The sequence below is a fragment of the Scomber scombrus genome, chromosome 13, assembly GCF_963691925.1.
Source record: "Scomber scombrus chromosome 13, fScoSco1.1, whole genome shotgun sequence".
Lineage (NCBI taxonomy): Eukaryota > Metazoa > Chordata > Actinopteri > Scombriformes > Scombridae > Scomber > Scomber scombrus.
The window spans coordinates 20,587,766-20,603,316 of NC_084982.1; the positions used below are offsets into that span (position 1 = coordinate 20,587,766).

The window sequence follows — 15,551 nt, forward strand, 5'->3', positions numbered from 1 at the left end:
GTAGGGATACGGCTCAATTTACTCCGCTCCTATGCTCAACTTATCCCATACGCGGGGTAAGTTGTGCCACAAGACCAATTTTTTTTGGACATGCTATATTATCGAAACAGTTATGTTTACACTCATTCTGTTTGTTTGAAGGGATGCACAACATCCTGAAATATATGCAGATATATTAGTTAGACAAAAATATGATTGCCTTGATGTAGTGATCCTAAATATGTCACAGTGCCAATTAAGCCCATGCCAAACTTTTGACTTTTTTTCATAAAATATCTTTATTTTATATTCAAAAATCTACATGAACTAATAAATACATTTTTCAAATGCGAGATAAATCTTGCTTTATAAGAAATTATCTCCCTATAAATCATGTCAGCATCCATGAAAAACACCTGAACTTTGATTTTGGTGGGCTTAATTGGAACACTTTACCCCAACAGTTGAAAACATTTCTTAGAAAATTAGAAAAGTAATAAAAAAGTAATCAAATGTGATAAGTTAGATTACTTTGATGAAGTAATTGAAATAGTTACATTAGGGTGGATTAGGGTAATGTGGGACACTGACTAATGTGGGACAACTAGACTCCAGTGCATTTATTTATTTTTTTATTTAGTTATTTTAAAGCTAGGTAGTATATGCATACTGTGTAAGTTATACTGTTTAAAATTACACATGAACATACAGGCTACTCATTCTTTAACCTAAAAACTATGGGTGTGCACATTTCAGAAAGTTTTGGTATTTCTAAGCCTAAAAACTAGTGTCCCACGTTACAAACACTACACATTCTGAAACATTTTGGCACACTATGTACAATATCCAAAAAATGTCTTTTAATTTAACTACGAAACATCTCAGGTATTTCATAATGATATAAGGTGTTATGTGATATAATGTACTGGATTTATATGTAAATAAGGTAAACAAGTCAGAATTGCAAAAAGTTTCCCACATTACCCTAATCTACCCTACTTAATACATTTTAAATAGGGTAACTCGGAATCTGTAACCTATTACATTTCCAAAGTAACCTTCCCAACCCTGAATATAATTATTAGTATTATATGTTTTTGCACTGTTTGAGGTTGTCTGAGATGAGATGGAGCAGACACTTTATACGAATTTAGCGCATGCGCAGTAGACGTACAGTCTGCCTGTGAAGCTACCAGCCAGCTACAGACAGATGTAAGCTAGCACAGATATAAATTAGACAAAGAAACCCTGTGAAGAGTCTGAGTGAAAAAACAGTTTAAAGTAACGGAGGGTGAAAGGAGCGACTGTGACACAAAGCTACATGCATTACTCGATACATATGGAAGTATGAAATTGAAAGGTACGCCGTCACCGGGTCTTTTTTAAACTTTTTTTGTGGGCAGTCAGTGCACAGATTAGCTTCGGCTAGTTGCTAAGTTAGCCGACGTTGTTTTCCCACCAGCAAGATTGTACCAAAACGTGAAGGGTTTACGTTAGCTCGGTTAGTTAGCATCCTGTCACAGGATGAAGGCCCCCCTTTTTGTCTAAACATCACATCTACTAACTTAACTTCATGTATCCTTTTGCTAGTGTGTGTTGCGGCCAATGTAAGTCTACCCGGTAATGTGTTATAATGTGTGAAGCTAGCAGCTAGCATTTGCGGTGTAAAGCTAAAGGGGGAAATTAACATTAATCTTGCTTGTGTGAGAACATTAATGTTAGCTTGGGTTAGCTAAAAAAATAACCGTATTGCACACAGAATATATTGTTGTAGCTAATGCATCTTAATAGTCATTGGAAAATACTATTGTTGGTGACATTAGCTTATAAAGAGCGATGAGCCTGGTGAAGTAAAAATAATGAAAGCGATATTTTGAAATTAGTGTTGACACCTGATGTTACGCTAACACTGAGCTGTAGCTTTGTTGACGATTTTATTCCCTATTTAAGGGTGTTTCACATCCGTTTGTACATCTCAAATTGCATTTAGAGTTAAGGTTAAGTGTAATATCTGTGACTTAAAGAAGAAGATGCGATCATTTAGCTTTCAACTAATTCAAAAACAAGCTATAGATATCAGCTCGGATAGCATCCTTACTGTTGCATGAAAGACTGCAAGACTGTAGCTAATGTGTGAGCCAAACAAAGTTGCAGGTTAATCTTGAGTTAGCTAATGTAATTATGGGTCTAACATTCACCTACAGGCTAGGATACACGAAAAACATCACCATAATCTCAATATGGTAAGGTATTTACAGCCACACTGAGCCAGAAATCTGTTAGCTTTAAGGGTTAGGGTTCATCATTTTTAAAGTCTAAAGCAACAGCCAGGTGCCAATATGGACATTGACAAAAAGGTTTCCTTGATAAAATCATTCCTCCTGTTCACACAAGATACCTTCATAATGCACTCGGCCTCCATCACAATGTAAGTGATGGAGGCCAAAATCCACACCCCTCCTCCTGTGCAAAAATGTATTCAAAAGTTTGTCTGAAGCTAATAATAAGCTTTAGCCGTCCACATTAGTCTAATCAAGGAGATATCTTTCATTGTTACAGTCTTTTTTAGTGCCAAAGTCCCTCTTTTTGTTACTATACTTCACTGCAGTATGGCAGATATCTACTTGATATGATTAACTCAGACTGCTGAAGCCGTATACAAGCTTCACATCAACTTTTAAAAGCACTTTTGGCCATCATTGCTTACATTGAAAACACATTTGAAACTGATTTTTGAATAGCTAGTATGAGCAGGAGGAATGATAACAGCAAGGGAAACAGCTTTTGAAGTTTAATGTTGATTTGTGTACCTGGCTGTTGTTTTAAGACTTGAACATTGTTAGCCTGACCTTTAACTGATGGGATTGATTTTGTAGAAATTTCTCATTTTCAATTGCTGTCACTTTGAGTATTGACACTAATGCTTCCATATTATTAAATGTCTAAGACACACGTCTCTCAGACACCCTCTGCATTTTTAACATGTATTTTGTCGTGTTTAGTGAAGCATAACCTGCACAGACAGCTGTTTTAAATCACACACACATCCAGCTGTGTATGTGTTGTAAACTTAATTATGAACAGTATCAACATTGATTGATCAAGCCTCTCAGTCTGTCTGTGTCCGTTTCACTAGAGGCAGATTCCCCACTATGGTGAATGGGGAAATAAAAATCAATGAATCAATAAATCCAAACACAGTTGAATTCTTCCCATGGAGCCAACATGAAAACTCTTTTGGTTCAGTAAATTTCTGCTGTCAGTCAGGCTTATGAGTGCAGGGTAGCCGGCTGCTGACAGGCGGCCCGGCTCTGTGAACAGAGATCCTGAACGCAGGTCTGAGTCAGTATGGATTGAACGGATTCCCGGTTAGAATTACATAATTAATTAATGCCCCTTGGTAGATTAGGTGTATTGACACAGCAGTTATTTCATTGCCAGATGCCTCAGTAATGTAGGAGCCATGTAAGAGGCTAACTTTAATTACTTTTAAAAGGGTACATTTCCCAGGACTAATGTCTGCCTTTTCTCCTCCAGACTGGAACATGAAGATGGGGCCATGAAGGATCCTGTGATAACTTAGATAAACTCCATCTTTGAACATTTCCAACCATTCAAGAGGTGAAGTTAAGGTTATAATTTTCTTGCTGATGCTGATTCAGATTTGATAGCTAAAAAAAAGTGGTTCAGTTGCAGCTGTGTAACGTACAAAACAGTCGTTGAACCTGTAACATCAAGAAAATGTCTGAGTCATGTATCGGATGTCTGCTGGTTAAATATTCCTCTATTTGTGTGCAGTGTTTAAGCAAGGATTCTCTGGGAGGGGGGTCATGGAGTCAGAAGTACTCATCTAGACCTTTTATGAGTGCTTCAAAATATTGTTGAAACGATTTATGGATTTTCCTCTGTCCTCATGTGTCTGTCCACATTTTGACTGTTTATACATTTTTAAGGGTAGTTGCACATATTTTACTTTGAGGAATGAGAAGGATGACATGTTTGAGTTTGGAGGCTTTGAAATGAACTGAAAATTTAAATTAAATGTGCTGACACTGAAAAAAGGTGATGTATCCCCTAAGCGTCAGGTTCGGAAAAACAACACTTCTTTATTGTCTTTGATATACAGCTGCCTCAACTGTCATGCAGATTAAGAGACTTAAAATAATGTATTAAATCACATTTTATGATTTGATGATTTTATGACTAATACACATGCATACAGGCTAGGGCTGGGCAATAAATCGATATTATATCAATATATTTTTCTAGATATCGTCTTAGATTTTGAATATCATAATATGGTGATATGGAATAAGTGTTCTCTTTTCCTGCTGTTAAAGGCTGCATTATGTGATTTTCTGAGCTTAACAGACGGTTCTATTATCTGCCTTCATCCAATTAGTCATTATATCCACATTACTGATGATTATTTAGCAAAAATCTCATTGCGTAAATATTTTGTGAAAGCACTTAAAGTCATCGCTACAATATTGTCAAAATATTGATATTGTGGTATTTGGTAAAAAATTATGGGATATTTGATTCTTCCCATATCACACAGGCCTAATACAGGCAGTGCTTGAGGCTCCATGGTGGCCAAGACTGCTTTTCACTTCCTTGGCATCAGATCAAGTCGAGTTGGCCTGATGTAAAAATGTTCAAACCGGTGTGATATTAAGTCAAAAACCGGACTGGACCTGTAATACCGAGCTCTTCTCCTTGTGCTGGGGTGCTGTGTTATAGCCGCAGTGTTTCCTGTTTAAAAAGACAGAAACATACAGCTAAGTGGCTATGCTATGCTATGCTAATGATGCTAGACATGCTAACTAGTTGCTCTCAGGCTGCTGGAAGCTGGACGCAGCCTGGTCGGGTTTGTCTGGGTTATCAGTGAGCCCTGCACCGTTAGCCCAGGTCTGCCCACCGCGTCCAGCTGGGTGGACAGCAGCAGCAGCTGGCCCTGTCAGTGTTGGAGCCTTCATGTCAGACTATTAAACCTCAAATGCAGGTTTGGTGGTTCACATGAAATCAAACCACCGGCCCAGCTGGCAAAACCGTAAAGTGACCAAACCCTAAGATAGAGAAGTTTTTCACATTTTCTAATTTTGAGACAGTTGACTCACCAACTATTGTTCTGAGGAGCTTTCAGATGAGTTTGTGACATTACTTATAAAACTTAACACCAGTGTTGTCATGTTTTAAATGATCTCTTTTGAGTTTGCATCTTCACCTTTTAAATCATCACCTGTACCGGCAGCGTTTAAGGAAAGGTTGATGGACTATTTAACCTTTTACTTTTAATTATAGTGCTGGATAATCATAGTGGTCATTCCCATGGTAACACTCAAGGCAGAAAGACTGAAAATTTGAAGGCGGCAGGTTTGCACATGAAAAAAATAAATGCCTGTTAGTTGACGAAAACAACACATAGCATTTTTTTTTCTATCACCCTTATCTGCGCTGGCTTGCCTCCCAGTGATTACTGAAATAGTTTTGTTAAGTAACAACCACCAGATTTACCTCATCAGTCAGTTTGACTTGAGAAGTTGTTTTTCACTTTGACAACATGTATCCTCTTTCTTCTCCTCCTTTTACAAAATTAAGCAGCTTGAGACTAAAGTTGGGAGAGAATCTGCACTCATGACTACACAAGTGACAAGACCAAGTGTAACTGGATGTCTCCTCAGGTGTCATGGTAGGATGCAGGAATACAGCTTAGTTTTCATGAACCATTAAAAAAAAAAAGACTAGTGGTGGGACCTGAGGATAGCGAGTTGATCAGTCTGTCTGTCCTTTCATCTGGCTGGCTTCACCTTTTTAAGAGAATTTTTTAGTCCTGCTCTAGTGTGGTTCATTTTTTTGGTGAACTTTTCAAAAGTTTGAAAATTGACAGAATAGCAAATTGATGTGCGGGATTTGCCTACAGCTCTACAAGTAAAAAGGAACAGTCAGACTGAGCTTCACTTCCCATTCATGTCTGTGTGGAACTGGGTGAGACATGTTCTCTTTTGGCCCTAAATTGACTTGCCTCTTTCACTTTCGCGGTTCGCACGGAGTTCAGTCTGATTGAAATTTGACTTGTGAAATTGTAAGGTTCTCCAGTATCCAGCTAGTTTTTGAGGAGGGAGGGGTTGAGCTGTCATTCAGGAAATATTGTTTGTGTATATTCTTTCTTTTTTTTTTGTTTATAACTCCAGAGTAAAATAATTCAAGAAGCAAATAAGAAAAGATACTGCTCGACTGTAGTGAGACCAAGGACAACAATAGAGGATAATAACCATAAAATGTTTTGATAGGCACTGTCATTTTACAACTTTGTGGTTGTTGTTGTTAGCGCGATAGCCATGCTAACACTTTGCAGTATATTTTTACGACTCTGCCAACACTATTTCCTTGCCAGACCACACACACCACAATTTCATCTGGCTGCACCAAATTTTGCAGTATGAATAATTCACTTTGGTTTTCGGTCTGTCAGCAATTGTAGTTAAACTGACTTCCTGAATTTGGTGTCTTGTGTCGCTTAATTACAAGACTTCAGGTTGCAGAAAGGATGCAGGCTTATTCTTTCATCACATTTTATAGCAATTTGACCATCTTGGCGATTTTTTTCTAGGTTTTTTTTTTTTTAACCAGACAGTTCAGTTTGATCTAAATTTAGTCCATATGCAAATTTTGCTGTTAATTTCTGAAAAAAATAATCAATGTTTCTTGTTGTTTTTTTTAAACAATTAGTGCTTTAAGGACGTGAGTGGTACCTCTAAACTGGTGATGTCACGGGTTCCCACCCCCCCTCCTCCTGGGGAGATGTCAAGTGGACCTGTGGCAGAAAGCTGGTGTTACACACAGGTTTGGGCACAATTTTACTATTTGAATCATTTTCTATACAAGAAAGTGATAGAATCTATCATGATACACACATCTTTGTTAGATTATTTCAGGTCCTTTCACATGGGGATCTTTAATTTTCTTCACCTTTTTTATGTTAATGGTACTATTTCACAGCAGACATTTTGACATGTCATGGTAGGAAAAGCACAAGTGGTAATAATAACATTAACAATGACTCTATTAGCTTAGTGAACAGTAAGCCATGACAGCGTGCCAGCATGTACAATACCAGGACCCTGAAACCAAAGCAGCTACATGGAATTTATTCATTATTAATTTTATTATTTACACCTCTACTTTTTCTGACAAAATGTGGTGGAAAAAGTCCTTTACTGTGTCAGACATAAGCGGTAAAATTTCTGTCAAAAGAAACATATTTTTTCAGTTTGAAGACTTCAAATTTTCATCCTAAGATTTATTTATATTTATTTATTTTTTTACTGGTCTGACAGTTTTGTGTGTTTCTCCTTCTTCTTTTTCCAAGGTCAAAGTTGTAAAGTTTTCCTACATGTGGACCATAAACAACTTTAGTTTTTGCAGAGAAGAAATGGGTGAGGTGTTGAAAAGCTCAACCTTCTCCTCTGGCCCTAATGATAAAATGAAATGGTTAGTACACAGACTAAATTTAACATTTGCTTTTTGGATATATATGTTTAATGTAAAAAGAAAAAATATCAGTTTCCTCTAAACATAAATGGCATTGAAATAGTCTGCATGTTTTGTTTTATTGTGGGTAATCTGCATAATAATTACACACTCAGTCCCTCAAAGGACGAGAGAATCACCTGAAGGCTCATCATAGTCTTATTTCAACAAAAGTGATTTAAAAACTTGACTTACTAGTTTGTAACATGACTGATGCATTGTTATCTGTTTACTTGCCAGGTGTCTGCGAGTCAATCCAAAGGGACTTGATGATGAAAGCAAAGATTATCTGTCATTGTATTTACTTCTTGTTAGTTGTCCAAAAAGTGAAGTCAGAGCAAAGTTCAAGTTTTCTTTGTTGAACGCTAAAAGAGAGGAGACAAAAGCAATGGGTGAGTACAAGCGCCCAGAATGGCATCACATACAATTATACTAGATTGGTGTTTCTGTTACATCACAGATGTATTCACTTTTTCTATCTTACAGACACAAGAAAAGGAAATGTCTGAAGTTAACATTGTTTTCTTCTGTTACAGAAAGCCAAAGAGCATACAGGTTTGTCCAAGGCAAAGACTGGGGCTTCAAAAAATTTATCAGAAGAGATTTCCTCCTTGATGAAGCCAATGGTCTTCTGCCAGATGACAAGCTCACCCTGTTCTGTGAGGTATACTCTGGGTTTTCTTTCTATTTTTCAAATTAATAATGGACACAATCTTTTTCTTTTTATTTATTGCTGTTATTATTTTGACAAAATTGCACATGATAACACATAGCAGCATTTTATTCTCACCCTCACACGGGTTAGGCAATTATAACAAAAAATACATTTTGTTGGCTGAATCATTTTTTATTTATTTATTTTTAATTGAATTGGTCACAAATTTTGGAAGATCATCAATTTGGCTGATACATATTCCCATTTTCATTCATACTCATCCTCCATAGAAACAGTAAGTTTATTTCAGCCTCCTTTGTTTTTTTGTGTGGTTATTTCGTACAATTTTTCCATGTTTTTAGTTATAACTGACAGCACAGCATCATGTGTCCCTTCAGTTATTTCTCTGTTGGAATAATGTCCAGAGTTATCTCTTTCTCTGTGACTTGCACACCACCTTCTTGCACAGCAGATCTGCAGGTTTGCATTCATAATTGGGGAATAATTTTGGAGACTGGAGTCAAATTATTAGTAAATTGGCTTCAGTCTGAACAACCTGGGCTTGTTAATAAGGGAGAGACAGGCAGGGTTTGATTTCCATAGGCAGATAGGACAGACACAAAGAGGCTGGGAGTAAAAAAAATAGATACTGAATAGATCTGAATTTGGAGTTCTAACTTTATTAATGTGGAAAAGTTGGAAATGATTAAAGTGCATTAAGGGGTTTGATTTAACTGTGAAGTTCAACATGTTTTCATGTGCTTTTGTTCAGTCGCTGCCGACCAGTGCAGTGTTACTGAGCTGCTGCTTTGTTGGATGTAATATTGCTTTTTCTCATAAAGTACATTTTTTTCCTTTTTAATAAAATCTTAGTGAGGGTTAAATATGCTATGTGTCAGAATCAATCAGTTCATACTGAATCAGTTCATGAGCACAATAGTAGATTGTATTTAAATGTTTAATGCAACCATCCAGGAATCAAGACTAGTTTATCTTAATTATTGTCATGTCCAGTTAACACCTGACTGTAGATACAGGAGCTATAGCAAATATATTGTTAGCAATTGCTTTAAACTACATTAAAGGGATATTTTATATTTTATGAAGTGGTGTTGTATGTGGTACCTGTCCATAGTCAGTGTAACTGCAGTAGATGCCGCTCCGCACCCCACTGGTTTGGAGATGTAGGCAAGAGCACCGACACAGGAGCTAAACAATGTACTGCTGTGGACGGGGACAGCAGTAAGATGTATTTTAACCACCCAAAGAAAGGCCAAACTAAAAAATCAATATCAGTTTAAGAGTACACTATATTTAGAATATTGTAAACACTCTACCTTGCTGTCTGACAATTCTGTCTTTTGCACTATATTTTCAAAACCACATAAAAATTCCTGTCATGCACTGTTTTATACCACAGACCAGCTGTTTGGGTCAGGAAGAGCTCTTGCTGCAAAATAATAACTATCCCTTTAAGCTCTTATCTGTTGGAGTGAAATGCTTCCTCTATCTTACATCATTTACAATGACACTTGTTCTCAAAATAATTAAATTGTGTGTCAGGAAGAATAAACGTCTCCTTAAATGTCTTTTCAAGGGACAAATTAAATGAAGTGTCAATGAATTTTGATGTAAATGCAATTGGCCAAATACTGCCAGGATGAGACAGTGTGTTAAACAGCACTTCCAGATAGATTCAACAATTTTGAGGAAACTGGCACTTCGATAAACAAACTGCATTGAAATTAAAGACAGAATGCCTTTTCTCATTCATTAGATGTTTCTGCAAGCAAGAGTCAGTTTTAATGTACCTTTTTTAAAAGAGCTAATTAAACACAAATGGGATTTTTCTCCAGTAGCTTGGCATACAGTATTTACTTCTGGATTTATTAATATGTTTAGCCTTGATGAGGCTGCTTCAGTGATTTGTTCTCTCTGCAATGTTTCTTTTTTTTTAAAGGTAAGCGTCGTCCAGGACTCTGTTAACATTTCTGGCCAGTCCAACATGAACATGCTGAAGGTACCGGAGTGTCAGCTGTCTGATGACCTGGGGAACCTGTGGGAGTGTTCACGCTTCACAGATTGCAGCCTTTATGTGAGAGGGCAGGAGTTCAAAGCCCACAAATCGATCCTTGCAGGTGAGAAGTTCCTCTACCAGCGGCATCCCGGCACCTTGCAGGGATTCAGACAGAAAACAGTGCAGGGGGCTGCGTTGTTGATTCAGAATGAGAGGGCTGTGTTTTGTCACGCAGGGCTAATGTCTGTCTGAACGTGGTGTTTAGCAAGCAGCAACCAGGAGAGAAGCCCCCAAATTGGCCCTAGCAAGATATGTCATGCCTGTTCTTAATGGCCTCTCGTTGAGAGCCGTAAGCACCTCGAAAGGCTACCGAGGGTCTGTATTCCTGGCTTGATTTGTAGCGGCCTAGTTCTGCAGTGGGCGCTAATCCACCCCACTACCGTTGCTTGGCCCTGCTTGACCCAGATGACTGTAGGATCCAGGAGATTGAAAGTCTAGCTCTCTTTTCCAGCTTGGCTCCATTAGATATGGTGGTGGCAGCTGCAGTGGTCAGAGAGAAATGCTGACAAAGTGGCAGCTATATGGATTTTGCAACATTTTAGAACTGTAATAATTCACTGTACTGTAGCTGAGCTTTGTGCCTTAGTTTTTTTATTTGCTCCTTTTTAACACTGTTTTGTAAAAGCACCTTTATTTCTTGATGTGATATGTATAATATGCTGACTGGACATTATATTTACGTGTCCAATTTATTTATTTTACAGCAAGGTCCCCGGTCTTTAATGCTATGTTTGAACATGAAATGGAAGAAAGTAAAAAGGTAAGAATAACGGGTATTTTAATTTGCTTCCACACTTCTAGTTATTGCTCAAAAGACACAAGTCATTGTAACACAGTGGTAATAAGAGTCTTCACCTCCTTTTTCATGTATGTTCTTCAGTAGTGAAGAAACCTCTCTGTCTTCCCTTGCAGAACCGTGTTGACATTAGCGACGTAGACCCAGATGTCTTTAAGGAAATGATGGGCTTTATCTACACGGGAAAGGCTCCAAACCTGGAAAAAATGGCAGACAATTTGCTGGCAGCTGCAGACAAAGTAAGTATCAGAATTATTAAAAGTCTTGTTAATGTTTTTCCAAGGCAGGAAAATAATTTTCTTAATTTCTTGCCAAACATGCTTTAGTTTGTTTGTTTGTTAAATGCAACAATGTTACCTGATACTGTAGATCCTGTATTTATTTAGGCTTTAGTTACCTGCCACATCCTGAAAATACTCCCGGTTCAACTCCTGTCTTATTTACACTCATAATTAGATAGTATAAACTATAATTATTTTATTAACACTATCAAAATGAATGAACTTGATCAAAATGACTGAGATAAGCATTTTAGTTGTTATGTGTATTTTCTTTTACAATTTCAAACTAGTGTATCATCACAAGGCATTATGTAGCTATTAATAACATCAGATCACTTAGACACTGAAACAGTATGTTGAGATACAGTGTAGTCCTGGACAGTCATGCACCTTGCTGTCCTCTACTTCAGTATTTGGAGCCTCCGCACTCTCAGTCAGTAGAGCGACCATCCCTGTGTGAAAGTCAATGAGGCTAATGTGGTCTGCTCTGTAATTATACAGCTGTTAGCCCGCATCTTATGTGGCATCATCTCAGTATTGATGAATTGTAAAATTATAGACTATTTCAGCCCCTTCACCGCTCTCCTTTTTCCATTAATACAAAACAATTGTACGGGGTGTGAAAAAAATATCCAACCCTTTGTAAAACATAATTCTGTACATTCCAGTTGCTCTTCAATAAATTCTTTTTGTAAAGCTTATAATGTTGCTTTTGTTGTGAATGTCACAAGTTGGTTCAAGGTGACACATTCTTAAGGCTGCGGTTTCTATCCTATGTAGGCGTGTGGCAAGAATGAACATTTCTTGGCTATTATTTGGGGTATTTAAACATTATTGTGTCACTGAAATAGGATTTAAGTTTCTGCAGTAAACATATTTCATGTAAGGCAGAGTTTTTTTGTTTTGTTTTTAAATAAACGTAGGAAGTACAGAATAACGCCATCCCAAATGAGCGAAAAAGGGCTAAATTCCAAGAAAATGTCGAGCGTTAATCTGTTTTGAGGTCCCTAGTCTGGATTTTTCCCCTCTGTTATTCCACCAGGGGATGTTCATATTTTTGCTCGTGTTATGTTGCATTTGTTATAAAAGCAGCTTTACACGTATAGTGCAATATTTCACCAGAGGACTGTGATTTGAAGCCTCCTGTGTACTCTTAAATCCTTTGTTGACACCACCATTCTTTCCCCAGTTCCTACATGAGCTTCCCTCCTGTAGCAAAGTGTATTGTACTGATCATACATTTGATAGATGAGTTTGAACTGCGAGCCAGGGTATTGAGCAACAGCCTAATTTGACCTAAAAAATATCCCTAATCATTGCTAAAGTGATAAATCTCATACACTGCTGATGGGAAATTTTGAACCCTGGTCATTTCTACTGCAACCATAGTCATTCAGCATTTTTGTCTCTGATTGCAAATTTATCTTTTATGTTTATTGAGTATAGTAGAGGGCAACACCTCAAGTCACAGAGATCCACTTTGCATCCTGACTGTAACTGCTTCTTTTTGCGTCCCTCTCTCCCCACCACCCCAGTATGCGCTGGAGCGTTTAAAGGTCATGTGTGAAGAGGCCTTGTGCAACAGCCTTTCAGTGGAGAATGTGGCCGACACCCTCATCCTAGCAGACTTGCACAGTGCCGAGCAGCTCAAAGCACAAGCCATAGATTTTATCAACAGGCAAGTATCGCAGAGAGGAGGAAAAAAAAAACCTCCAGTGATAAATTCCTGCTGCCATTTCTGTTTACCAGCCCTGAATGCTTACCTTTTTATCTCCTTGCCATAGGTGCAGTGTCCTGAGACAGCTGGGCTGTAAAGATGGAAAGAACTGGAATAGCAAGTATGTAATTAGCTGATATATGTGACACAAGATTAATAACACACTCTTATCTCTTCCCCCACCAGATGCATTAGAATTCATTGTTTTAGCCCAGGCAGACAGAGTGCTATTTGCCTTTTCAGTTTGAAGCTCCATATCTTGTATCCAAGTTATTAATAGACTCATACCTGGATAAACCCTGGAAATGGAATATTTGTAGAATTTTAAAGGGACAGGAGGTGGTCGCTGTAGGAAGTTTTTCTTTCAGATGATGAACTACGTTGTTATAGGACACCTTGAAACATTTTCCGCTCTGTTGTATTCAACTTGAGAAGACACCCTAATCATTAGTTTCAACGTATGAACATGTGTTGGAAGCGCTGATGGCTCTTTGCAAGTTTACAACACAGCTTCTCAATCAAGTCCTCCTTATTTACTGTCATTACGATCTCATTTATGTTTATTGATTTTTAATGTGCACATTCTCGTGTCTGAGAGTTAACTTCATTTTGCCTGTGCTTACAGTCATGCTACGGATATAATGGAGACTGCAGGCTGGAAGTCAATGATCCAATCCCACCCTCACTTGGTAGCCGAGGCCTTTCGTGCCCTGGCTTCAGCACAGTGCCCACCCTTTGGTCTACCCAGGAAGCGTCTAAAACAGTCCTGACTGCCCGATTGTGCCCCAGGACTTTACTGGAGGTGCGAAGCATGGGTTTACAAAGGAAGGACTAGCGAGGGTACCACTCTATTTCCACCAAAACTGAACACACTTGAATAAAGAAGAGTGGAGTTTTCTGGCCAGGGATGTGGGGAGGCTGGCACGTGGACTACTGGCATCAATGGATTGGGAAAAAATTGATTCAATCGGTGTTGCTTGCTTGCTTTGCTGCCCCAACTGAACTCGGTTCAGCCTGGGTAGCAAGTCAAGCTGTCTGCTACTGTTTTTTTCCTGTAATTTTAAAAATGGCCTTAATATATCTGCCATTGCTCTGGAGCTGCTCTAGAGTACTTTGTCTATTTTACTCTGTGCCTGCCTTGTCACAAAGACCAGGCCTCCTCCAGGTTGCACTAGTTCCCATGAATAGTCATTTTGATATGGAGTTCGATAGGAACGTAACAAAGGTTTAACTAAATGGGAAATATTATATATTTGTAATGTTTAGCCCGTTTTGTGACTAGACATTAAAAAGCATGAACACTTTCAGTGCAAGGTCAGTTCTTTACACTTTTTAAAAGATGTGTATGCCCCATATTGATGGCACCATTTCTATGTAAATGACAGTTGAACCATCTTCAGAAGACCAGTGTACAAGAAAGTCTGTTCTATTGCATATATGTGGGGGAAAAAAGTAATCTGCCATTATGAAGACCCAGTGTCAATTCTTATAGTACATGTAAGACGGAAAAGTGTCTATTCTTTGGCCCTAATATATTCTAAACCATTGGAAGTATATGGACGTATTTACCCAGTCTCCCATTTGAATGACATATTCCAGATCATACATCTGTGAAGTGTTATAGATTAAATTTTGAGAATTTCTTTCCTTAGTATTGCCAACTTGCAAATATTATATATTCTCATATTGTGGTTAACTAAAAGTGGAAAGACTAATGCATGGTCATGTTATTGTCAAAGAAAGTGTCCAAGTACCAATTTCGTTGTTTAACAATTTCTTTTCTGCAATTATCTGACATATTTGTGCAGAATTAAATGAATTGAGTATGTGCAAAAATTTCCTCTAACATGCTTGGATATTTGTAGGATGCTGAGCATCACTTCTACTGGCAATGTTATTCTGTGTTTGAATGAGGGGTTGTCATGTTTATTCAGTCCGTCTCGTACGTAGTGTGGTGTGACAGACACTTCAGAGGATTTTGTAAATTAAAAGGGTAGCATCATTTTTACATGATATTACTCATCATTCAGTATCATGGTGAGATGTTGAAACTTCTTTTGTTTGGAAGCAAAAAAGATGGAAGTTGTTGTCTGCAAGAATGCCTGCATTAACCCATTAAAACATTTTCCAGCAGTCTGATGTGGCCCAGGTTTTTTTTCTTTCTTTTAACAGGGGATTTATTAAATCAGTTGTCAGATTTGAGCGTCACTGTCACTTTGAGGAATGGTGATTATCATCCACACTGTTTCTCTTTAATGGTCGTGTAAATGGATGTAGATATCAGGCTGAGGTGGTCCACCATGATAATCAAAAGTAAATGCGGACTGCATTAGCAAAGTAACATCAATAATGTTGAACCTTGTAGAACACATGAAAGACATTTTTTCCTCTTGCTTCATGTGTGAATGCTCGGTACAATCTCTAATTAAAGCACACAAGGCCGCTCTTTCTTGCTAGAACAGAGACGTCTTCATCGGCTGCTTGCGGATCCTCGTCCGCCCCTCTCAGCACAG

At 38.0% G+C, this 15,551-nt stretch overlaps 1 protein-coding gene across 2 annotated transcripts; it reads left to right on the plus strand.

The window, feature by feature from the left end:
* The first annotated feature begins 1,178 nt into the window (after positions 1–1,178).
* spopla (speckle type BTB/POZ protein like a) lies at positions 1,179–15,174 on the plus strand. Of its 2 annotated transcripts, none has more exons than XM_062432015.1 (12): positions 1,179–1,339; positions 3,517–3,600; positions 6,712–6,825; positions 7,352–7,473; positions 7,753–7,904; positions 8,049–8,176; positions 10,128–10,305; positions 10,949–11,004; positions 11,157–11,279; positions 12,857–12,999; positions 13,106–13,159; positions 13,664–15,174. In XM_062432015.1, exons 3-12 carry the CDS (start codon positions 6,748–6,750, stop codon positions 13,806–13,808), a joined length of 1,179 nt encoding a protein of 392 aa, XP_062287999.1. In that variant the 5' UTR covers positions 1,179–1,339; positions 3,517–3,600; positions 6,712–6,747; the 3' UTR covers positions 13,809–15,174. The 2 variants fall into 2 exon arrangements, with proteins under 2 accessions (XP_062287999.1, XP_062288000.1); XM_062432016.1 differs by having other exon boundaries at positions 13,112–13,159.
* The last annotated feature ends 377 nt before the right edge of the window (positions 15,175–15,551 follow it).

Coding starts and splice junctions, on each gene's coding strand:
- spopla (XM_062432015.1), top strand. CDS start 6,748: ATGTCACGGGTTCCCACCCCCCCTCCTCCTGGGGAGATGTCAAGTGGA. Junction 6,826..7,351: donor AAAGCTGGTGTTACACACAG/GTTTGGGCACAA, acceptor TCTTTTTCCAAG/GTCAAAGTTGTAAAGTTTTC. Junction 13,160..13,663: donor GGAAAGAACTGGAATAGCAA/GTATGTAATTAG, acceptor CTGTGCTTACAG/TCATGCTACGGATATAATGG.